Source organism: Rhinopithecus roxellana, chromosome 6 (assembly GCF_007565055.1).
Source record: "Rhinopithecus roxellana isolate Shanxi Qingling chromosome 6, ASM756505v1, whole genome shotgun sequence".
NCBI classification, from domain to species: Eukaryota; Metazoa; Chordata; class Mammalia; order Primates; family Cercopithecidae; genus Rhinopithecus; species Rhinopithecus roxellana.
This window is the reverse complement of record NC_044554.1, coordinates 103,634,310-103,646,418: the sequence shown is the minus strand read 5'-3', so window position 1 is coordinate 103,646,418 and position 12,109 is coordinate 103,634,310. Positions and strand designations below refer to the sequence as shown.

The window sequence follows — 12,109 nt, the reverse complement described above, 5'->3', positions numbered from 1 at the left end:
CCGGGCGCAGTGGCTCATGTCTGTAATCCCAGCATTTTGGGAAGCCAATGCAGATAGATCACCTGAGGTCAGGAGTTCGAGACCAGCCTGGGCAACACGGTGAAACCTCGTCTCTACCAAAAATACAACAATTAGCCAGGCGTGGTAGCGGGCACCTGTAGTCCCAGCTACTCAGGAGGCTGAGGCACAAGAATCGCTTGAACCCGGGAGGGGGAGCTCGCAGTGAGCCGAGATCGCACCACGGCACTGCAGCCTGGGCGACTGAGCGAGACTCCGTCTCAAACATAGTAATAATTAGCTGGGCGTGGTGGTGTACTCTCTAGTCCCAGTGACCGGGGAAGCTGAGGCGGGAAGACTGCTTCAGCCCAGGTGTTGAAGGTTACACGGAGCTATGATTCTGCCGCTTCTGCACTCCGGCTTGAGAAACAGAGCCAGACCCCATCTCTACAAAAAAAAAAAAAAAAAAAACTGGGTGTGGTGGCTGACACCTGAGGTCCTAGTTATGTCTAAGGTTGAGGTTGGAGAATCACGTGAGCCTAGGAGTTTGAGACCTAATCCTGGACAACATAGCCAGACCACGTCTCTACCAAAAAAATAACATTAGCTGGGCATGGTGGTGCATGCCTGTGATCCCGGCTACTCTGCAAGCTAAGGTGGGAGGATCACTGGAGCCCAGGAATTTCAGACCAGACTGTGCAAATGGCGAAATCCCGTATCTACCAAAAATACAAAAATTAGCCGGGCGTGGGGGTGTGCCCCTGGAGTCCCAGCTACTCGGGAGGCTGAGGCGAGAGGATCACTTGAGCCCCGGAGGTTGAGGCTGAGTGAGCTGTGACTGCGTCACTGCACTCCAGCCTGGGTGACAGGGCAAGACCCTGTCCGTAAAAACAATCTAAAGAAATACTGGCGGCCAGGCACAGTGGCTCACGCCTGTCATCCCAGCACTTTGGGAGGCCGAGGCAGGTGGATCACCTGAGGTCAGGAGTTCGAGACCAGCCTGACCAACATGGTAAAACCCCATCTCTACTAAAAATACAAAAATTAGCTGGACGTGGTGGCAGGTGCCTGTAATCCCAGCTACTCAGGAGGCTGAGGCAGGAGCATCGTTTGAACCTGGGAGGCAGAGGTTGCAGTGAACCAAGATGGCACCACTGCACGGCAACCTGGGCGACAAGAGCGAAACTCTGTCTCAAAAATATATATATACACACACATATATAATACACATATATGTATATACATATACACAATATATATATACACACAGACATATATATACACATATATATATATACACACGCACACACATATACACACATACATGTATTAGGCTTTGGTGTGAGAGCAGCCGAGGGGCTGGCTGGCTTGCACAGAGCAGGCTGGCCCCTAGGTGAGTTGTTCTCCTGTTCGGAATTAGTGAGCTGTGGGAGGGAAGTGTTTCCCTGGATCTGTCAGGGGTCCAGATGCCACAGCAAGGAGAATACAGAAATAAAAAAACACATATTTCGGGCTGCCGTGGTGGTTCCTGCCTGTCATCCCAGCACTTTGGGAGGCTGAGGTGGGAGGATCACTTGAGGTCAGGAGTTCCAGAACAACTGGGCCAACAGAGCGAGAGCCCACCTCTATTTTTTTTTTTTTTTTTTTTTTTGAGATAAGAGTCTCGCTCTGTGACCCAGGCTGGGGTGCGGTGGTGGCAGGATGTCCGCTCAATGCAATCTCCGCCTCCCGGGTTCCAGCGATTCTCCTGCCTCAGCCTCCCGAGTAGCTGGGATGACAGGCACCTGCCACCATGTCCAGCTAATTTTTGTCTTTTTAGTAGAGACAGGGTTTCACCATGTTGGTCAGGCTGGTCTTGAACTTTTGAACCTGTGGTCCACCAGCCTCAGCCTCCCAAAGTGCTGGGATGACAGGCGTGAGCCACTGTGCCCGACCACCCCATCTCTATTAGAAAAAAAAAAGAAAGAGAAAGAAAACATATTATCGGTCCTATGATCCCCAATATTTGGCCCTAACAAAGTCACGATACTTGGAAAGTTGGGGGTGAAACTTCAGCCCCCGCGTCCTGAACCCCCACGTCAGCACCAAAGCAGCTTCTGGTTGAGAGCGATGACGTCCCCGACGAAGCTGTCGGCTCCGATGAAGTCGCCCGCGATGACGTTGGTGCACCGTGAGCCCGGCCCCGGGCGCTGCTCTCGGACCCACGCGCTCAGCCGGGGAAGGTTGGGCAGCGTCATCTTCTCCAGGGACTTGGACGGGTGTGCCAGAACGTACTGCAGGTTCTCCGTGAGGTTGGTGCCGGCCACGAACAACCCTCCTGCAACAGGGCGGTGGGGAACACGTTTACACCGTCAGATGCCTCGCCTGCCTGTTGATCCCTCCTAGTCACATGGTTGGAGGTTCAGATCTCAGGAATTCGAGTTGGAAAGCATCACGGCCAACAAGGAAATCAGGGGAACTTTGGTGGTGGGTGGTGCTGGGCACGGTGGCTCATGCCTGTCATCCCAGCACTCTGGGAGGCCGAGGCGGGCGGATCACCTGAGGTCAGGAGTTCGAGACCAGCCTGGCCAACACGGAGAACCCTCATCTCTACTAAAAATACAGAATTAGCTGGGCATGGTGGCAGGTGCCTGTTATCCCAGCTACTCAGGAGGCTGAGGCAGGAGAATTGCTTGGACCTGGGAGGCACAGGTTGCAGTGAGCCAAGATTGCACCACTGCGCTCCAGCCTGGGCAACGAGCGAAACTCCATCCCCCCAGAAAAACAAACAAACACGTGGTGGGTGGTGCACAACCCCAAAGATGTCCACGTCCTAATCCCATCTGGGAGACAGAATAATGGCCCCAAAGATGTCCACATCCTAATCCCATGTGGAAGAGAGAATGGCCCCAAAGATGTCCATCTCCTAATCCCATGTGGAAGACAGAATAATGACCCGAAAGATGTCCATATCCTAATCCCATGTGGGAGATAGAATAATGGCCCCAAAGATGTCCACGTCCTAATCCCATGTGGGAGACAGAATAATGGCCCCAGAGATGTCCACGTTCTTATCCCCATGTGATACACAAAGAATGCTGTTGTCTGAGGTACTAAGTCTGTGCCATCTGTTATGGAGGCTTATAGAGAGGGTTGACATTGACCAGTAATTCTCTAAGTGGAGCCTCTGCAATAATTAGAAATGCAAATGTTCGGTCTCCACTGAGATCTGCTGAGCCACAATCTCTGGGGGCAGAGGGATGCGGTCTGCAAGCTGTTTGCAGAAGCTCCCCCAGACGTCCGTTCCAGTGCCTCAGTGTTGACCAGCTGGACTGACTCCACGGCCAGAGACAGCAGAGTCAACAGACGTTTATGGCCAAGTTCTCTGAGTGGTTTTTAACAGTTATTTCTAGGCTCACGCCTGTCACCCCAGCGCTTTGGGAGGTTGAGGCCGGGGGATCATGTGAGGTCAGGAGTTCAACACCAGCCTGACCAACCGGCTGAAACCCTTTCTCTAGTGAAAACACACCAAAAAATTAGCCGGGCGTGGTGGTGCATGCCTGTCATCCCAGCTCCTCGGGAGGCTGAGGCAGGAGAATCGCTTGAACCTGGGAGGCGGAGGTTAAAATGAGCCGAGATCGCGCCACTGCACTCCAGTCTGGACGACACTAGCAAAACTCCGTCTTAAAAAAAAAAAAAAATTGTCTAACCTCGTTCACATGTGAGGGCGAGAGACCAAGTTGACAAAAGCTGCTCCTTTGCCCGGCCGGTGAGCTGGGTTTTATGCTGACCCCATGGGATGCAGCAGGACTGAGACAGCCGCACCTGCCACCATCCCCATGGGGAGGACCTTCCTCCCTCCAACCCTCGGGCTCCTGCCAGTGCTGCCTGCACCTCACAGCCCCTCAGTGGCTCTCTTACAAAAATTGTGCTGAAATTCACATACTAGAAAGTTACCTTTTTCTTTTTTCCAAGATGGAGTCTCGCTCTGTCACCCAGGCTGGAGTGCAGTGGCACGATCTCAGCTCACTGCAAGCTCCACCTCCCGGGTCCACGCCATTCTCCTGCCTCAGCCTCCTGAGTAGCTGGGACTATAGGCGCCCGCCACCTCGCCCGGCTAATTTTTGTATTTTTGTTTTGTTTTGAGATGGAGTCTCACTCTTATTGCCCAGGCTGGAGTGCAGTGATGCGATCACGGCTCACCGCAAACTCGGCCACCCGGGTCAAAGCATTTCTCCGGCCTCAGCCTACTGAGTAGCTGGGATTACAGGCGCCCGCTAATTTTTTTTTTTTTTTTTGAGATGGAGTTTCACTCTGTCTCCCAGGCTGGAGTGCAGTGGTGCAATTCAGCTCACTGCAAGCTCCGCCTCCTGGGTTCACGCCATTCTCCTGCCTCAGCCTCCCAAGTAGCTGGAACTACAGGTGCCTGCCACCACGCCTGGCTAGTTTTATGTATTTTTAGTAGAGACGGGGTTTCACCGTGTTAGCCAGGATGGTCTCGATCTCCTGACCTCGTCATCCGCCTGCCTTGGCCTCCCAAAGTGCTGGAATTACAGGCGTGAGCCACCGTGCCTGGCCTGTGCCTGCTAATTTTTGTATTTTTAGTAGAGAAGGGGTTTTGCCATGTTGGCCAGGCTGCTCTCCAGCTCCTGACCTCAGGTGATCCACCCACCTTGGCCTCCCAAAGTGCTGGGATCACAGGTGTGAGCCACCGTGCCTGGCTGACACCAGGAGTTTGAGACCAGCCTGGGCAACTCAGTGAGGCCCCTTCTCTATAAATTATAATTAACTAAAAAAATAAAGAGTGCGTTCACATTGTCCAACTCCAAGCTCTCCCTAGTTCTAAAACATTCTCATTGCCCCAAAAAGGAGACCCCGTTTCCGTGAAGCAGTCAGTCCTCATTTCCCCTCCCCAGCCCCCGGCAACCACTAATCCTCTGTCTCTGCATTGGCCTGTTCTGGGCATTTCGTGTAAACGGATTCACACACTATGTGGCCTTTTGTGTCTGTCTTCTCTCAGTGAGCATGATGTCCTCAAGGTTCGTGCCTGTCAGAGCCTTGTTCCTTTTCATGGCTGCATAATATTCCACAGCGTGGATCAACCACACCTTGTTGATCCCTCCCCCTGCCAATGTGTGTATATGCTTTCTCCCTGGGTGCTTTTTTTTTTTTTTTTTTTTTGAGACGGAGTCTCGCTCTGTCGCCCAGGCTGGAGTGCAGTGGTGCAATCTCGGCTCACTGCAAGCTCCGCCTCCCGGGTTCATGCCATTCTCCTGCCTCAGCCTCCCGAGTAGCTGGGACTACAGGTGGCCGCCACCACGCCCAGCTAATTTTTTGTATTTTTAGTAGAGACGGGGTTTCACTGTGTTAGCCAGGATGGTCTCGATCTCCTGACCTTGTGATCCGCCCGCCTCAGCCTCCCAAAGTACTGGGATGACAGGCATGAACCACCACGACTGGCCGGCCCTGGGTGCTTTTTAAGTAGACATGGGGTTTTATCACATTGGTCAGGCGGGTCTCGAACTCCCGACCTCAGGTGATCTGCCTGTCAGGCCTCTGAGCCCAAGCTAAGCCATCGTATCCCCTGTGACCTGCACGTATCCATCCCGATGGCCTGAAACAACCGAAGATCCACAAAAGAAGTGAAAATCGCCTTAACGGATGACGTTCCACCACTGTGATTTGTTCCTGCCCCACCCTAACTGATCTGTGTTCTTTATAATCTCACCCACCCTTAAGAATTTTCTTCGTAATTCTCCCCACCTTTGAGAAAGTCCTTTGTGAGATCCACCGCCTGTCCCAAAACCTCTGAGAACGAATGGTAATCCCACCACACTTCGCTGACTCCTTTTTTGGACTCAGCCCGCCTCCACCCAGGTGAAATCAACACCAAGCCTGTTCGGTGATCTCTTCACGCCATACACGAAACAGTGCCCGCCTCGGCCTCCCAAAGTGTGGGGATTGCAGGTGCAGGCTTAACCACGCCCAGCTCCTGGATTCCTTTTAAATGGTTTTCACGTCAAAGTGAATGGCCGGGCACGGTGGCTCAAGCCTGTCATCCCAGCACTTTGGGAGGCCGAGACGGGCGGATCACGAGGTCAGGAGATCGAGACCATCCTGGCGAATGTGGTGAAACCCCGTCTCTACTAAAAATACAAAAAACTAGCCAGGTGTGGTGGTGGGCACCTGTAGTCCCAGCTACACGGGAGGCTGAGGCAGGAGAATGGCGTAAACCCGGGAGGCGGAGTTTGCAGTGAGATGAGATCCGGCCACTGCACTCCAGCCTGGGCGACAGAGCGAGACTCCATCTCAAAAAAAATAAAATAAAAAATAAAAAACAAAGTGAAGGCAAGTCTACGTGTAGCCGGCCTCCGGCAGGGCGTCCAGGAGGCCGTGTGGAATCCACCCCCACCAGGCGCGCCCTGGTACCTGGGCGGCCGCAGCTCTTCATGGTCTCCAGGTATCGGAGGAGGGCCTCGGGCTTCACCGTGTTTCCCCACCAGTAAGGGATTCCTGGCCACAGCTCGCAGTGCCGGCCCAGGGAGCTCTCGTCCTCATAGGAGACGATGACCTGCTGGCCCCGGGACCACAGCTGCCGCAGCGTCGGGAGCTCCTGCAAGGGACCAGAGTTAAGGGGCGCGGGGGAAGAGAGGAGAGCTGGGGACACGGGGGGGCACCCAGGAGAGAGGAAGGCCGGGAAGTGGGGACACCGGAGAGGTAGGACAGCCCAACATGTGAGTATAAACCGAAAATGAAATTCTGGCCAGGAGAGGTGGCTCACACCTGTCATCCCAGCATTTTGGGAGGCCGAGGCGGGTGGATCAGCTGAAGTCAGGAGTTTGAGACCAGCCTGCCTGATATGGTGGAACTCCGTCTCTACTAAAAATACAAAAACTAGCCAGGCGTGGTGGTGGGCACCTGTCATCCCAGCGACTCAGGAGGCTGAGGCAGAATTGCTTGAACCCGGGAGGCGGAGGCTGCAGTGAGCTGAGATCACGCCACTGCATTCCAGCCTGGGAGACAGAGCGAGACTCAGTATCAAAAAAAAATTTTTTTTTATTTTAAAAATGTTTAAAAAGGAACATTTGTAGCCAGAAACAGACGTGCACACAGGGGGCCCCACGTACAGAGCGGGGCAGGCACGTGTCTCTGCTGTTCTGAGGCTGCTGTCTGGGCTCCCGTGTGCCAGCAGCCCTGGGGAAACAACACGGACCCTGACCAGGGGTGGGGGCTCCATGGAGCCAGGAAGATGCTCCATGTGTGTGTGTGTGTGTATGTCTGTGTGTATATATATATATATATATATACACACACACACGCACATATATATATACATATATATATATATATATTTTTTTTTTTTTTTCGAGACAGTCTGCCTCTGTCACCCAGGCTGGAGTGCAATGGCACGATCTCGGCTCACCACAACCTCCGCCTCCTGGGTTCAAGCTATTCTCCTGCCTCAGCCTCCGGAGTAGCTGGGACTACAGGCGCCCGCCACCTCGCCCGGCTAGTTTTTTTTTTGTATTTTTAGTAGAGACGGGGTTTCACCGTGTTGGCCAGGCTGGTTTCGATCTCCTGACCTCGTGATCCGCCCGTCCCGGCCTCCCAAAGTGCTGGGATGACAGGTGTGAGCCACCTCGCCTGGCTGGCGCTGCACACATTTCTAAACCCGTCACGGGAAGCAGTTCTCACCAGGGTACCCCCCGCACTGTGGGAGAGCAGGGAGTCCTGTTCAGCGGCTTCACCTGCTACAGGGATCATCGCAGCACCCACACCCAGGGCACAGCAGATGGAGTCTGAGGGTCACGATCCCCCTGCCCTGGGAGAGACATGGGGCCATCCTTCCCCCTCCTCACCCCACGAGGACACAGCATGTCCCCAAAAATATTCTTGATGCAGGCGACCAGGTACTCGTGCAGGTCCTCGCTCAGCCCCTCGAAGTTCCTGCAGGCCAGGATGACCACCTCACGCGGGTGCCGCTCCAGCCACTCCGAGATTTCCGTGAGCGTGTCCTGGGGAAGGGGTGGGGCAAGGCTGAGTCCTGCATGACTCCAACAACACAGTGAAGGCCAGGCGCAGCGGCTCACGCCTGTCATCCCAGCACTTTGGGAGGTGGAGGCGGGCAGATCACCTGAGGTCAGGAGTTCGAGACCAGCCTGGCCAACATAGTGAAACCCCGTCTCTACTAAAAATAGAAAAATTAGCCAGGCACAGTGGTACACGCCTGTAATCCCAGCTCCTCGGGGAGCTGAGGCAGGAGAATCGCTTGAATCCAGGAGGCAGAGGTTGCAGTGAGCCAAGATCGCGGCCGCTGCATTCCAGCCTGAGCAACAGAGCAAGACTCCATCTCAAAAAAAAAAAAAGGCGGCCGGGTGCGGTGGCTCAAGCCTGTAATCCCAGCACTTTGGGAGGCCGAGACGGGCGGATCACGAGGTCAGGAGATCGAGACCATCCTGGCTAACACAGTGAAACCCCGTCTCTACTAAAAAATACAAAAAAGCTAGCCGGGCGAGGTGGCGGGCGCCTGTAGTCCCAGCTACTCGGGAGGCTGAGGCAGGAGAATGGCGTAAAACCCGGGAGGCGGAGCTTGCAGTGAGCCGAGATCTGGCCACTGCACCCCAGCCTGGGAGACAGAGCGAGACTCCGCCTCAAAAAAAAAAAAAAAAAAAAAAAAAAAAAGCAACAAAGAAATCCCCGTCACAGATTCCCAGGGGTCAGCGTCTCCTGTCTGGGTCTGCAGGTGACGTCCCCATCCCATTAAAGGCCAAGCATCTCCTGCCCAGATCTGCATGTGGCTGTTTCGTCCCCACGGGAGCTTGGCCACCTCCGGCTCTCCCCGTTGCGTCCCCCTCAGCCCGGCCGCACCTCCACCAGGGCCGTTGTGTACACCATGTGGACGAAGTGCAGATTCTTCTCCGAGCCTTCCAGCATGTGAGCGATCCGCAGGTCCAGGTACCGCACCCCGGCATCCAGCTGCTCCGTGACGTCCAGCGCCTGTGAACAGAGGCTGCCGTCATGTCGGCCTGGCTGAGTGCCGCGTCTGGGGGCTCAGGAACGGGCTGCGGGGTTGTCCACCCACACGTCCTGCCGTCCAGGGGGACGTGGACGTTGACACAACAGCTGTTTGTTGGTGCTGGGAGCTCTGCAGCCATGGGGACCTGCACTGGGAAAACCTGATCTCTGGGGATCTGGCCTCTTTCAGCAGAGCCTGCAAGACTCTGTCCTGGGGAAATGCACCTGCCCCCACCCTGACACGGGTCTCACCCACGTCCCTGCAGATCCCCAGTCACCGTCTTTCCGGCTGTCACCGGAAGGGGCTGCAGTTGGGGCAGAATCTGCTACGGTCGGTCTTCAGTTCCCAGGACAGTCTCTAGGAAGCATCACTAGCGTGGGGGACACCAGGAGGTGCCGAGACAGCACAGGGGGTGGCCGGGATGGAGACAGCGGGGAGCTTGGGGGGTGAGGCAAGTGGGAAAGTGTTCCAGGAAAAACTGAGGACAGAGAAAAATGCAGGAAAAGGAACCAGCACTTCCCCTCCCTCCACACACAACAGCACTAGGAAATGCAAAATTGTTTTTTCATTTTTTTTGAGACGGAGTCTTGCTCTGTCGCCCAGGCCGGAGTGAGTGGCGCGATCTCAACTCACTGCAAGCTCCACCTCCCGGGTTCAATTGATTCTCCTGCCTCAGCCTCCCGAGTAGCTGGGACTACAGGCGCCCACCAGCACGCCCGGCTAATGTTTGTATTTTTAGTAGAGACGGGGTTTCAGCGTGTCAGCCAGGATGGTCTCGATCTCCTGACCTCATGATCTGCCTGCCTCAACCTCCCAAAGTGCTGGAATTACAGGCGTGAGCCACCATGCCCGGTCTCTACTAAAAGTTTTTTTTTTTTTAAGACGGAGTGTCGCTCTGTCACCCAGGCTGGAGTGCAGTGGCCGGATCTCAGCTCACTGCAAGCTCCGCCTCCCAAGCTTACGCCATTCTCCTGCCTCAGCCTCCCCAGTAGCTGGGACTACAGGCGCCCGCCACCTCGCCCGGCTAGATTTTTGTATTTTTAGTAGAGACAGGGTTTCACTGTGTTAGCCAGGATGGTCTTGATCTCCTGACCTCGTGATCCACCCGTCTTGGCCTCCCAAAGTGCTGGGATTACAGGCTTGAGCCACCGCACCCGGCCTCTACTAAAAGTTTTTAAAAATCAGCCTGGTGTGGTGGTGTACACCTGTAATCCCAGCTGCCCGGGAGGCTGAGAAAGGAGGATCCATTGATCCCAGGAGGTCAAGGCTGCCATGAGCTTAGATCGTACCACTGCACTCCAGCCTGGGTGAGAGAGCGAGACTCTGTCTCTAAAGGAATGAATGAATGTGATTATTAGGGAGAAAGTGTCCTGTGTCCCTGTTTCCCAGGAACGAGCAGTCACCTGACTGCAAACTGCAGAGCCACCTCCCATCCTAAAGACACAAGAAATGAGTCCTTGTCTGTCTTGAGTGCACAGATGAAAGGGGTTGTCTCTGCTGGGATACAATAGGGCAAGACCCTCTCCATCTGCGGCTCTAGGTGGCCACCTGCTATGCTCATTGCATTAGCTTTACATCATTTAATAAAAACACTGGGCCGGGCGCAGTGGCTCACGCCTGTCATCCCAGCACTTTGGGAGGCTGGGACGGGCAGATCACGAGGTCAGGAGATCGAGACCATCCTGGCTAACACAGTGAAACCCTGTCTCTACTAAAAATACACAACATTAGCCGGACATGGTGGCGGATGCCTCTAGTCCCAGCTACGCAGGAGGCTGAGGCAGGAGAATCGCTTGAACCCAGGAGGTGGAGCTTGCAGTGAGCCGAGATTGCACCGCTGCACTGCAGCCTGGTGACAGAGCGAGACTCTGTCTCAAAAACTAAAAAATAAAATAAGCAAATAAAAACAGTGTTCAGGGGAACTCTTCTGCCTTTGGGAAGGGGGCTCCAGGTGGGCAGCAGGTTTTGGTTTTCATCCTGTCTCCCTGGCTGGGATAGGGGCTGCGTTTTGCTGGAAAGCCACAGTCACCATCTGCCTCTTGAGCCCACAGGGCACCACTCAGACCCTACCTGGGTGATGGGCCATGTCAGCACCACGGGGCGCAAATCCACCTGGGTGATGGACCATGTCAGCACCATGGGACGTGGACCCTACCTGGGTGACGGACCACGTCAGCACCGCAGGGCACAGACCCTACCTGGGTGACGACGGACCATGTCAGCACCGCAGGGCACAGACCCTACCTGAGTGACGGACCACGTCAGCACCAGGTGACACGGACCCTACCTGGGTGACGGACGATGTCAGCACCACGGGGCGCGGACCCTACCTGGGTGACGGACCATTTCAGCACCACGGGGCGCGTGATGCAGGGGAAGGCCTTGTTCAGCAGCTGCAGCAGCCGGGACTCCTCGTGCGAAATGGGGGACTTCTTGTTCAGGCAGTAGGTCATGGTGTCGTGGCTCCCTGAGAGCAAAGCACACGTGGACATGTCACCATCGGGCCCGTCCCTGCCACCTGCTGTGAGTCGCTCGGCCGTCCGCCTACAGCACAGGCCCAGGCATGGCGGGAGGGGTGGGTGTCGTCACCCAAAACTCACGTCCCCTGGAACCTGGGAACGGGACCTGTGTGGAAACCGGGTCTCTGCAGATATCATGAGGTTGAAATGAGATCATCCGGGAGTAGGGCAGGCCCCAAATCCAGTGACAGGTGTCCATCTAAGAGACAGAGGAGGAGACGCAGACACAGAGGAGGAGGCCACGTGGCGACAGAGGCAGAGACTGGAGTGATACAGCCACAAGCCCAGGGGATGCCTGGAGCCCCCAGGAGCTGAGAGAGGGAGGAAGGAGCCTCCCCTAGGGCCTCAGGAGGAAGTGTGGTCCTGCCCATATCTTGATTTCAGATTTCTGTAGCTAGAACTGGGAGAAAGTAAATTTCTGTTGTTTGCCACCTCCTAATGTGTGGTCACTTGTCATGGGAGCTGCAAGAAACACAGACCTTTGTGGAGTCTGACTGATGGCTGACGTTTGCATTTTCTGCCTATGCTGATGGCTGATGTTTGCATTTTCTGCCTATGACATGTAGCTGTTGTTTCTTAAGATACATATATTTAAATA

At 54.8% G+C, this 12,109-nt stretch overlaps 1 protein-coding gene across 8 annotated transcripts in view; it reads right to left on the bottom strand.

Annotated features, from left to right (window-relative positions):
• Positions 1–1,975: 1,975 nt before the first annotated feature.
• PLCXD1 (phosphatidylinositol specific phospholipase C X domain containing 1) overlaps positions 1,976–12,109 on the bottom strand; it is a 42,380-nt gene continuing 32,246 nt past the window's right edge. For all 8 annotated transcript variants that reach the window (XM_030932856.1, XM_030932857.1, XM_030932860.1 and 5 more), the window contains 5 exons: positions 11,323–11,459; positions 8,845–8,973; positions 7,836–7,991; positions 6,406–6,589; positions 1,976–2,314 (listed from right to left, as the gene is read on the bottom strand). In XM_030932856.1, coding sequence (XP_030788716.1) covers positions 2,076–2,314; positions 6,406–6,589; positions 7,836–7,991; positions 8,845–8,973; positions 11,323–11,459 — 845 coding nt within the window. In that variant the 3' untranslated portion in view covers positions 1,976–2,075. The remainder of the gene's footprint in view (positions 2,315–6,405; positions 6,590–7,835; positions 7,992–8,844; positions 8,974–11,322; positions 11,460–12,109) is intronic.